Source organism: Cynara cardunculus (genome assembly GCF_001531365.2).
Source record: "Cynara cardunculus var. scolymus isolate 2C chromosome LG 3, CcrdV1, whole genome shotgun sequence".
In the NCBI taxonomy this organism is placed as follows: Eukaryota; Viridiplantae; Streptophyta; class Magnoliopsida; order Asterales; family Asteraceae; genus Cynara; species Cynara cardunculus.
Genome location: NC_037530.1, coordinates 29,142,275 through 29,155,278, shown reverse-complemented (window position 1 = coordinate 29,155,278; position 13,004 = coordinate 29,142,275). Strand labels below are relative to the sequence as shown.

General features: G+C 35.5%; 1 protein-coding gene across 2 annotated transcripts; it reads left to right on the top strand.

Moving 5' to 3' along the window:
• The first annotated feature begins 241 nt into the window (after positions 1-241).
• On the top strand, positions 242-4,121 carry LOC112510026 (J domain-containing protein required for chloroplast accumulation response 1). 2 transcript variants are annotated; one of them, XM_025115285.1, is made up of 9 exons: positions 242-570; positions 1,013-1,626; positions 1,709-2,433; positions 2,561-2,666; positions 2,856-2,923; positions 3,171-3,236; positions 3,322-3,399; positions 3,490-3,666; positions 3,749-4,121. In XM_025115285.1, the coding sequence occupies exons 1-9, from the start codon at positions 242-244 to the stop codon at positions 3,788-3,790; spliced, it is 2,205 nt and encodes a 734-aa protein (XP_024971053.1). In that variant the 3' UTR covers positions 3,791-4,121. The 2 variants fall into 2 exon arrangements, with proteins under 2 accessions (XP_024971053.1, XP_024971052.1); XM_025115284.1 differs by lacking the exon at positions 242-570 and having other exon boundaries at positions 953-1,626; positions 2,567-2,666.
• Positions 4,122-13,004: the final 8,883 nt, after the last annotated feature.

The window sequence follows — 13,004 nt, the reverse complement described above, 5'->3', positions numbered from 1 at the left end:
GACCGGCGGCTTTCATTCATTTCAGCCCTTATCCACCGGTCCCCCGCCATCTTGTGGCTTCAGTTGAACCATCCTGGCCCCACCTCCGTTGTTCTTTGTCCTTTTCCTCCACCCCCAATTTCATCGGCAAATCGGTTCATCTTCTCTCATAATCTCTTCCACGATCATCTAGATTCCAGAACCAATATGTGTAATCTGAATGCGGTTTCCATGATTTCCCACTCCGGTTGAAGTTCACTGAATGGAGAAACTTGGTCGGACGGCCAATGTGTCGCTGCAATACGGTCTATCACAGAGGTCGTTCGAAAACGAAGCTAGTTCTTCTGCTATGGAGTTGAAACCCTCCGATAATGATGTTGATTTCGACGACGTGTTTGGCGGACCTCCGACGCGGACGAGATACAGTTTTGGTGGTGGCAGGATTAAATCGGAGGAGTCCACGAGCTCTTCCATTGGATTGGGCGAGAGGCCGGTTTTTGGCGAGTCGTATAGTTCGCCGAGAAGGCCTACTAGTGATGATTTCTATGATGATATTTTCAGGAGAAGTGACGAGTCTGTCCGATCTCCGAGGTGGTCTTCTCCTACTCCTGGTTCGAGAACGTTAAGCCCTGCCCACCCTAAAATCGAGCCCTTAGCCACTTCAGTTCCTGTTGAATTCAGGTTCTGTTCTGGCCACTTCTTTTTCTCATTGTTCTTTGAATTCTTTCTGTAGATTGCTACTTTCAAAGTTCATTATGAACAAAAGTTGGATGAATTCATGGTTGCTTTTGATTTCGAATTAGAATTTCTGAATTAGGAATCATAGAAGCGACAACACTCACTTCTTAGCAACTGATCACGCTGCTATGTTCTCCAAATTTTTGCTTGCAATCAACCGTTGGATGTTTTCTTCTGATTTCCAATTTTCAGTCTTATGCTTTATTATTCAATATAGCTATGAAGTTGTGGGGTTCTTCACTATGATGATATACAATTGTCTTATTCACATTCGCACTTTGTATGAATTTGCCAGCCTGCCTGCCAAGATGACCAAAGCCATAGATATTCCTATTCTTGGTTCTAGTAGCAGTAGTCCACACAGATACAAAGATGGTGCTTCAAATGTGCATTCATCACTGAATGTCTCTCTTTCTAGATTTTCAAGCCCAGCAATGCAAGGGCGGGATCTTTTCCAGAATAATCCTGGACAGTCTCCTGGTCAAACCTTGTTATCCCGTGAATCGTCTGGTGTAAAAGAGTCGCTATACTCGACACTATCCACAGAAAATGGAATCGACCACAAGTCAAAGCATACAACAGCAAGAGCAGGATCTCCAAGCAGCGAATTTCACTTTTCCATACACAAATGGGCCAACATTGGAGTGCCATTACTGATGTCTCTTCGTGGAGGCAAACAGCCTACTATGAAAGGAAGTAGTAAAGTTAGTGCAGTATCAATGGACAGTACCCCAGATGCTGGCTTTCCAGTTGAAGTTACCTCAGCAGATAAAGAAGACATGAACCCTCTTTCTGGAAATGGTTTAGCAGAATTAACTGAGAAAGAAATTTCAATGGTGAAACAAGAAGTTAATGAGCAGGAGGTCATACCTCCACATTCACCATTACGCAATGAGATCAAAGGACAAGGTAACGTGCGTTTTCCTAGTGGGGCTTGTGTTGAAAATTTTTAAACATCTGAAAGCTGATTAAAATTTTCTTGTGGGCTCAGGTGGCAAAGAGGCTGGTAGAGAGGCGGAAGGGAAAGAAACCAAGGAGACAATGAGTGGTGTGTTACATTCAGATGTTGACACCACCAGTAAGAAAAAACTTGAGGCGAAAAAGATGAATTCCAGCAAAAAAGCAGAACCAATTAAACCTGCTGTTGGATCACCTAAAAGTTCAGGTGAAAGTTTTGGGAAAAGCCGAGTCAAGGGTATGGTCAAAGATTTCTTCAAGATGTCCAATCAGGAAAATCCTCCAAAGACCAAAGCAAATGCTGTTGGCCGAAGTTTGAGCTCTAGATGGAAAACTACTGCCAAAAACAGAACAGAATTGGACAGCGAAGTAGCTGAAATCATATCAAATTTGGATGTTAGGGTTCCAGCAGCTGATGTAGAAACCATGCCAGATGCATCAAACACAACAGAATTGAACAGTGAAGTGCCTGCAGAAAATGTGAAAACAGCTAGAGAAGCTTCTAGGACAACCCCACTGGATCGCAAAGTGTCTGCAGGAAATGTGAAAACAGCGACAGAAGCTTTTAGGACAACCCCATTGGATCGTAAAGTGCCTGTATATGTGAAAACAGCGACAGAAGCTTCTAGGACAACCCCATTGGATCGTAAAGTGCCTGTAGAATATGTGAAAACAGCGACAGAAGCTTCAAGCACAACCCCGTTGGATCGTAAAGTGCCTGTCGACAATGTGAATATGATGCCAGATGCTTCATTCATGGTAGTTTTACTTGCAATTTATCTTATCTAACTCCGTACGGGTTTGTGTCTTTGATCTAGCCAAACCAAAAAAAAATATTATTACATGTACGGGTTTTCATCTTTTTACAAGATTTATTGTTTCTAAGGTGCAGGGACATGGTGAGAAGTCCAACAAGAAGAAATTTGCACGGAATCGTACTATTAAAAAACTCGAGGATATTTACTTTCAGATGGATGCTTCACCCGCTTCTGGTTAGTTAACCGAATAGCTGTATCCTAGAACAGAGCTAACTAACAGGAATAAGCTGTTTTTTAGCTTGGGTTCTAACGAAAATTAGTTGTCATCCAAAATATTATCTTAGGAGTACGTGGTTTGGACTTTGGATGATTGTAGCCTAATATCTTGCCACTAAACTCTTGCTCTTTATTTCTGTTTCTCAGAATCGGTTCCTTATGGTTCTAAGGTTACTGTTGAAAACATAGACGATCCCTCATTGGATAACTTCCAGGTATGAGATTTCTCGTTTTTAGTTTTATCATTGGTATCACTCATTGTTTTCTGTTGAAGTCCCACATCAACTAGACTTGGACCGTTTCTACTCCATATATGTTGGAACCTCTCTTCTCTCTTCAAGGGCTTTTTTGGGGGGTTATCTGATGGGGTTCTACATATTCTCACACTTTCTACCGTCTCATGTTAAACATCCTACGTGTTGTTCTGAATGCTTTACTATTTGGGCACTTGAACGAACACAGGTAGAAGAGTTGTCGCTTGTTGAGGACAAACTTTCAGAAACTCAAGAAGAGTCCGAGGCCATCAGAGTAAAATCTTTTGTTTACAAAATGTGTACCATAATTTTCATATTTATGTGGTGTTGATTCAATGCAATATATACACAAAATGCAGGCTTTGGACTCGAAGATCCACCTGTGGTCAAATGGAAGAAAAGGAAACATTCGTTCACTACTCTCGACTTTACAACTTGTAAGCCCAAAGACTTGGTTTTTTTCATGTGAAATTTCACAAAAGGCTTAAATGGGTAATCGATTATGAAGTATAAATGGAATTGCACAGGTGCTTTGGCCTGAGAGTGGATGGAAGCCAGTTGCACTTGTTGATATAATAGAAGCAAATGCAGTGAAGAAATCTTATAATCGAGCAATGCTGTGCTTGCACCCTGATAAATTACAGCAGAAAGGTGCGGATTCACATAAAAAGTACACGGCCGAAAAGGTGTTCGATATACTTCAGGTATTTCATTCATTGATGAATGTAATGATTTTAGTTTGGGAACAAGTATATGTAAATGATTTGGTTTTGGTTTGTGGTGCAGGAGGCATGGGATCATTTCAGTTCACTTGGTACTCTAGTTTGACCACCGAAGGCCCCATTCTGTGACCAATGGCAATGATGATCACCCCACCCCCAAAACAAGATCATATTTGAATTGTGAATACCATCATTTCGGTTCTGCCTTTCAACACAAAACTAGTTTTCTACCACAAGTTTCAACTACTTGCATCTTCTATACGAACTTGGACTTGTAGTACAACTATATATATACATAATACCTATACATATACATGTATATATATATAGTGAGAGATTTGGGATTATGAGGGAAATTATTTTTAGTGAGAAGTGATGAAGGTACCCTTATATTGAGTAAAGGTTATGTTGTATTTCTATGAATATGGTAAAGTTACAAAATATGGCTTCTTACAATACAAGGGTGGGTATCTTCATACGTATTACCTGAATGTTGTACTTCTCAATGAAAATGACACTTCTCATGAAAATCTTTTTTTTAGAACGAGTTTTTTAAGGCGTAAATATTTTGAGAATAATATATTCATTAATATTATAAATGATGAATATTATTATTAATGTTGATAGATATTATAAATAAAAATATATGATATTTATGATGAATAATTATCATAATCTTAAAAACATGTGATTTATATGGAACTTGAGTTAGTAAGGAAAGGCTTGACAACAAAAACAAATACAAAGCCAAGACTATATACAAGGGAGCATTAAACCATTTTACTAACACATAGTGTTACTACTTTTTAATCAATCAAAACACAATTTCTCTTAATAATAGAGAGATAAAAAAAATTAAGGGTATAATAAGAAAGTAAGGGGTTGTTTGTTTGGCTCTTAATGTCACAAACCTCTTAATCGGTAAGAGGTAAGGGCTGTTTGGCAAAAAAAAAATAAGTCTCTTAATGGTTACATTAACCTCTTAACCATGTTGTGTCTAGGGCCTCACTCAACCATTTAGATTGCATTTGTTTCATCTTTACCCTTCCACATCCCTTCTTTTCCAGCCATTTTGTGTCGCCTTCTCGAGAACTCGTTGCCTTCCACAGCCATCGCCAGTCACCTCCACCGTCTCCATCGCCCGTCGCCATCACTGGTCACCTCCACAGCTTCGCCGGTCGCCATCACCGGTTATCCTTCCCACCCCTCTTTTCCAGCTGCTCTCTTCACGCATCTCTGTATCTTCATGTTGGTCCCAAACAGTTTGTAGAAGGGGGAGGATGAATACAAACACAGTATTTTCAAATTTAAAATATATATTGATAGAGAAGATCAATAYAGATTTTACAAGACTGTTTGCGGAAAGATAAGGTAATGAAAACCTATCTAAACAATCTTTGGTTASACACAGAGCTTTAGCAAATACAAGAAAAGAGAATGCTAAAAGAAAGATCTTTTACTTAAGCTAGAAGATGCTTGAAGTAAGAATAAGGTTAGAGACAGATGCGCGCTCTCTGCATGGAGAAGAAACACTTCTATTTATACCCAATGCATTAAATGATCATTTAATGCACTATGGTAGGTTTAGAGTGTGTGTCAAACCTTAAGAGGAAGGCTTGTCCTTTGCTACAGTGAATAGTACAAAAGCACTATTTCAGAGCAAACATCCTTGCCTAAAGTTGGTGGACAAAGAGTCGACTAATCGGCTCCGTACCGTACTAACTTTTGTAAGGGTATGAGTTTGTCCTTTGTGTGCATAAAGACAAGACAACAACAATTGTGCTAAGCAAGCTTCCTTTGATCGCTGAATGCTGGAATGACCTGGAGGTCTCATCATCATTCGCTGAAGCTAGAGCAGTCTTCACACATGTATAGACAGGCTTGTAATCACTAAATACCGCTTCAGATCACGTACTCGCCAGTCTCTAATCTTCAGTTTCAGTCTTCGACGTTTGCTGAAGGTTCTTTGGTGCGAGTGTTGTCTTCTTGAAGTATTGCTGTCTCTGATGAATTTACAATGCAAGTTCTTCAGCGATCACTGAACATACTCAGTGATGATCGCTGGAACTGAAAATATAGAAACACAAATACAACATGAAAGAGAAAAATGGATTATCATCAAATCACTGAGAGAGAGGATCAACACTTCACCTCCACCATCTCTGCATCTCTCTATCTTCGCCTCCAACAGCATCCAAGGCACCATCCCAACAAACATAAGTAGATGCCTCCAGCTCAGGGTTCTTGATTTCATGCAAAATCAAATTTCTGGTTCTATTCCTGAAGATCTCACTCTCTTTCTTGAAAGGCTTAGGTTTAATAAATGTAAGCTACAACTCCCTTTTCGGTGAAATCCCGCCTGAGTTAGGCCAATTGGAGAACTTACAGGAGCTTGTTCTGGGCAAAAATAGATTGTCTTCAAATATCCCGAATTCATTGGGTAATCTTGGAAACTTGACTAAAATTGATTTGTCAAACAATGAATTGGGAGGAAGCATACCCATTAGTTTTAGGAATTTCAGAAGGATAATTTTCATAGATTTGTCCATGAATAAGCTCAGTGGGAGTATACCCACAGAAGTTCTTGATCTCCCAAGTTTAACCACCATCCTTAATCTTTCCGTCAATTCATTAACAGGCTCTTTGCCTCGAGAACTCGAACTTCTGAAAAAAGTGTTAAAATGGTAATTTATTGTTATTCAGAGAACAGTTACCAAACAACATTATTTCATTCAGCACTTAACCATTCTGGCCCTCTTAACCATTTTGACCACTTAACCATTCTGCCCCAAACCATTCAACAACCGCCAAACAGCCCATAAGAGCAACACCATCAGCTATATTAAAATACATAAAATAGATATTCTAGCAATTTTTGTTCTAACAACTATGATATCTTGTATACTAAAATAGAGAAAAGAGGTAGGCATGAGAATAGACTCAGAACTGTCGGGGAACCCGGTCTACCTGTCCCAGTCGAGGACGGGGATTCCAGCTAAATCGAGGATGGGGACGGAGACGGAGGGCTCCGTTTGTCTCAAACCGGGAATGGGGACGAGGATAGGTATCATGCTCCCGGCCTCGTTCGTACCCGTTATGTATATTAATTAATTATGTATATATGTATATTATTTATTTCAACTAAATGGATAATTTATAATTTCCTAACTAGGTTTAGAATCTAAAATTGTTTATTTCTTGGATGTTAATATGTAATATTTTAGATGTTAAGAAAATATATTTACTCGATATGTTTTATATTACTTAAATATCTTTTGGTATGTGTAACATTAAATTATTTTGGATTAAACTGAATATTCTTTTGGTTTTAGGTTATTAATTATATATGATGTGATTTTTTTTGTATTAGATTAAAGTCATTTTAATTTTAGATTTACTGAAAATATTTTAAATTTAAACATGTGTGATCTCTCACATATTTGATAAATACCTTACATAAACGAAAAAAGAATCTCTGTTTCCCTGTTGAGGATCCTCGTTCTCCGTTGGGGTTGGGGATAGGGATGTGATTATATTTCCCGACGAAATGGGGACGAGGGCCGGACAAAGAAGAGTAATCGGGGACGGGGATGAGGAATGAGGTCCCCACCTAAAAAGAGAGGAGAGAAATCTCTAACAAGAGAGAAATTATTATTTTAATTATTTTCTCATCAATGCGAGGTATTTATAATAGAAGTGTACAAGAGATAAATAATATTTTATTAAATTTATTGAATATTTTAATAATATAGTTGATATTAGAATTGTTAAAATAACAGTAGTTTTTAGAGTTGAATGCAATTTTTTTGAGATTTTGACTTTTATGACTCTATTTTAGAAAAAAAAATATATATATCATAACTGTCGGAGATGCTAAATATTTATTTTCGAATTTGGACACTTATTTTAGAATAAATAAACATAAAAATGTAGACACTTATTTTAAGACGAAGAAAACATATATTATATACAACAAATACTCAAATACCTTTCTCATTAAACTCTTGAGTCTTAACCTCATGAAAACTGCTTTTTATTGATAACTTGAAAACCGCTAGGCCAATGAGCTTTTTCTAATGAAAATACCATATATTTATCATCCGAAAAACGTAATACTTTTATTTTAAATCATCGTAGCGATATTTTTTGTAATAATTTAAACTAAAACCAATTATTTATTTAACTCGAATATCGAATTTCTTTTATACATCAACTAATTGTGTATACACATGATATGATATAATGTGATTCTACTTTGTTCTATTACTCGTCTTTTTAGATTTTATTTTTATTTGATTTTGAATTGCAGATTGACAGCTATATACTAGAAGGGTACTTATACAATGCAGCGAAATAAATCTCGATCTTAATGTTTCGTTTTATTTCTTTCTTTATCTCAGTCGATGTTATAATACGGTTTTCTGTAATTTTGAGAAAATACTAATGTTTTTTTTTAATAAAATATAAATATAAAGATTAATAAAAGTTGAAAAAAAAATATTGATATTAATATCAAACTAACCATTTAAAATTTCTCGTTTTCTTGTATACTTTTGTAATTCATTTTTTTATTTATTTTTGGTTTAATAATATAATTTTTTTATATTGATAATAATTAAGTATTTTGTTAGAAGTCAATGATTATCCTAATTATATTTTTGATTTTTTATATTTAAAATGAGATGTTTATCATCTGTTTGATTATGTTTATCTGCAGTTAATTAAACGAATTCAAACAAGAAGCTTTAATAAGTTGTACTTATGTATAATTACTTGTAATTATAAATTTTAAGTAATATGCATCAATAAACAATACTTCATGCATAAAAATGATTTTTAAGAGTTTTGTCAAATGCTTTATAATATAGTATAGATAATCAAAGTTAAGCAGTTGATTAACCAAATATTTGATTATCAACTTTGTGGAATATCTTGTCGTAACTTTAAGACTCGTCGTTTATCATGTGTCTATCAATCAGTTATCAATTACTTTTACGAGGTTATAGCTTTAGTAAATTTGTGCTTATATTTTTAATATATCTTTTATATTATTGAAAAAAGATATTTTAGAATATAATAAAATATATTTAATATGCTCAATAAGTAATATTTTATTTAGACAAGATGGTGCATATTTTTGTTATTATCCAACTCCAACCTACAACTCATTAATTACATCATACAAACTCAATTAATTAACAAATAATATTATTTATTTTTAATTTTTAATATAAGTAAAACAAAAATTCATTTATGTTTCAAATTGACAATTTTTTGAGTCATGATAACAACAAGACTTGGTTGTAAATTAGTGTGGAAAATAATGATACATTAGTTTTCAAAAGTATAAATTAATATTAAAAAATATGGATGTAATAAATAACCTTGTGTTTTGCACTATTTTTTTCATTATTGTATTATATTTTTACTTATTCTTTATTAAATAATGGATACTCGTGCAAGGTAATTAGAACTTATGATCGATGGATGGCGCCTTATGGTAAGGGGCAAAGAAGTTGAGCCCCCTTTAAGGATTCTATGGGCAGCGCCCCTTACGGTGGTGTGATAACTGGGTTTTTTGGTTATAAGTTCAGGGTTGTTTTTGGTAAGTTCTGGTAAGTTGAGGGAGATAAATTGTTGATATGTTTAATTCCTCTTAAAAAATCCCATCGTCTCTTATTATTTTTACTATTGTTATGAGATAACTATATCATCTCATTGGGATGGGTTTTAAAAAGGGGAATAAGAAAAGTTGGTAAAACTTCCTGGGTATTATTTGAGCTGAGAAATTTGAAGCAGTAAAAGAAGGAAAGTAAGGAAGTTGATTATGCGATTCTTAACTGGATTTGTTGCTATTCTTCTCCATACCTTCCTCTGCGTGAACTATAAGGTGAGTTATTTTACAACTTCCCTTATTTGGTATTGAAATTTAGAATTGAATGTTTCTTTATGTGAAGATGATATAAAACTGTTTTGATGTTTTAATTATCATAATTGTGGGATTTTGATATGTTTATATCATGTATTTGGAATAAGGGTGTATATTGAGAATGTAAAGATTCAACCTTACCTTAAAAATAGTAGTCGAGTTGAAGGTTATCAAGGAGATGTGTATTTTGGTTATAAGGGTGGCATATCAAGGAGATATGTATACTGGGATAAAGGTGTCATATCAAGGAGAGGTGTATACCAGAATAAGGGTGACATAGTCAATGGAATGTAAAATCTGGGTTTTTGATCAAACTATTAATTGTTGTCGCATCCTTATGATGCGATGACTTGGAATTGCCGCATATGTGTGATGCGATGACTTAAAGTTATCGCATCCTATTGATGCGATGAATAGTTATTATCACATCATTATAATGCGAGGAGTTATGTTTGTCGCACCAGTATGATGCGCCAAGTTGATTTATCACATCCTATTGATGCGACAAGTTGGTTTATGGCACTTATGTGATGCGATAAGATGGGGTCCTCGCACCTGTTGCGAGGAAATGGGGTTGTCTCACCCATGTGATACAAGAAAATTACATTTTCATCTATATGATGTAATGAGTTATATCAGAATGTGTTAAATGAGTTATTGGGTTATTTGATGCGATAAATTGGTGATGTCTCATCTTTTAGATGCGACAAAAGTGGTTTGTTATATCTAAATGTTGTATATTTGTTATTAATACAAATATGAGTTTATAAATGTGATTTGGTGATTATTCACCTTGTAATAGCCAACAAAGAGATTTCTCACTAGACTTCAAAGTCTAACCCTCATTTTGGTGTTTAGAAAATGTGCATTACAGGTCGGGTACAACCAGAGGATAAGGGGAAAGGTAAACTGTGAGGATTTTTATATGCTTACATGGGATGTGGAGGATAACAAGTTTTGTTAAGGGATTTTGTGGAAAAAAAAATTGGTAGCTACTTTGTAATGTAGCTACTTTGTAATTAGAACAAGGTAACCAAACGGTAAGGGAATACACTGAGAAATTTATCGAACACTCCCGATTTGCAGAACACTACATTTCGTCAGAATCTCATAAAGTCAAGAGGTATATTTGGGGGTTAAAGCTTTCGATATGAGAATTTGTAATTGCAATGAATCCTTCAACTTTTCCATTGACACTAGATGTTGAAGAAACAACGTAAAGGAACAATAATCGACAAGGAGAAGAGAAGGTGGTTGAGAAGAGGAAATGGAAAGGGTCTTCAACTGAATATAAAATACTAAAATTTGTAAAGATAGAAAATTGTCCTGCCCAACAATTTAATGAAAGACTGTGCTAGAGATGTCATCGTTTTCATCAAGATAACTGTAACTTTGAACATAGAAAGTGTTATAGATGTGGGGAGTCGAGGCACTTGTCCAAAAAATTTTGGATTCCTCATCGATGTTTTCATTGTAATTCTCCCGACCATATTAATCCAGATTGTCCCCAATTAAAGACTCCAAGATTGACCTTGGGTGGAAATACTACAAGTACGCGTGGGGAAGTCAATATCCGAAGAGGTGAATCAGATAGGACTAGGGCCCGATCTTTTCAGATGGAAAAGGGAGAGGCAGAGGAAACCATCGACGTGGTAACAAGTATCTTTCTTATCAACTCCTTATATGCCAAGGTGTTATTTGATTGTGGTACAAATTATTCATTTATATCACCTTTATTTTCTGGGTGTATGTATGTGAATTATGTGCCTCTCGACGATACTTTAATAGTTGATACTGCTAATAATAGTCAAATATTTGTTATCCGTATTTTTGATAATTGTCAAATTGAGATTGAAGGATGTGGGCTATCGATTTGTTTGTTTCCTATGTCAATGAGAGAGTTTAATGTTGTGGTGGGTATGGATTGGTTAGCAGAGAATCAGACCAATATTGTGTGCAATAAAAAGATGATCAATATTGATTTATCGAACAAAGGGCCGATTTTGATTTATGGTGATCGGCAGGATCATCACAACAACATGATATCTGTCATGAAAGCAAGAAAGTGTGTTCGGAAAGAGTGTCAAGGTTTTCTAGCTTATTTGGTCGATTCAAATAAAGAAAAAGGTAAATAAGAGTCTATTCATGTTGTCTGTGAATATCTCAAGGTGTTTCTAGAAGATTTGACTAGTTTACCACCTGGTCGATCTGTGGAGTTCATAATTGATTTAACGCTTGGGGCATCACAAGTAGCCAGAGCTCCATATCGTCTGACAACTTTTGAACTAAAAGAGTTAATGACCTAATTGAAAGAATTACTTGCTAAGGGCTATCAGACCGAGTACTTCTCCTTTGGGTGCTCTAGTGTTATTTGTTAAAAAGAAAGACGGAATGATAAGGATGTGCATTGATTATCGAGAACTGAATAAGCTGACGATAAAGAATAAATATCCTTTACCACGAATCAGTGATTTGTTTGATCAATTGGTTGGGGAAAGTTATTTCTCCAAGATCGATTTACGGTCAGGATATCATCAGTTGAAAGTTAGAGACGAAGATATTGCCAAAACTACGTTCTAAACAAGATACAGACATCATGAGTTTCTGGTCATGTCATTCGGTTTAACAAATTCTCCAACGACGTTTATGGATTTAATGAACTGGATATGGAATGAATATCTTGATAAATTTGTTATTGTATTTATCGACGATATTCTTATATACTCAAGATCCCAAGCAGAACATGCCAAGCATCTTCGTTTAATTCTCGAACTTTTGAGAAAAGATAAATTGTATGCCAAGTTGTCCAAGTGTGAATTTTGGTTGATGGAAGTCTAGTTTTTGGGTCATATTGTTTCTAAGACAGATGTAAAAGTCTATCTTGTAAAGATTGAAGCTATTAAAAAATGGGAAGTACCAAGAACCCCTACCGAGATTCGTAGTTTCCTGGGTCTGGCATGGTATTATCGAAAATTTATTTAAGACTTCTCATTTATTGTTGCACCTTTGACCAAGTTGACAAGAAAAAAGTGTTAAGTATGAATGGGGAGAGGACCAGAGCAAAGCCTTCTAGTTGTTGAAAGGTCGTCTATGCAGTGCTCCGATATTGTCGTTACCAGATATGTCTGAAGATTTTATGGTATACAATGATGTTTCAAAACTGGGTCTAGGGTGTGTATTAATACAGAGAGGGAAAGTTATTGCGTACACTTCCAGACAGTTAAAAGATCACGAGAAACAGTACTCGACACATAACATTTGTTGGTCCCGAAAGGGTCTACAAGATAAGACACAGTTTGTAGAAGGGGGGGATGAATACAAACACAGAGATTTCAAATTTAAAATATATATTGATAGAGAAGATCAATACAGATTTTACAAGATTGTTTGC

Coding starts and splice junctions, on each gene's coding strand:
- LOC112510026 (XM_025115285.1), top strand. CDS start 242: ATGGAGAAACTTGGTCGGACGGCCAATGTGTCGCTGCAATACGGTCTA. Junction 3,237..3,321: donor AAGAGTCCGAGGCCATCAGA/GTAAAATCTTTT, acceptor CACAAAATGCAG/GCTTTGGACTCGAAGATCCA. Junction 3,400..3,489: donor TACTCTCGACTTTACAACTT/GTAAGCCCAAAG, acceptor GGAATTGCACAG/GTGCTTTGGCCTGAGAGTGG.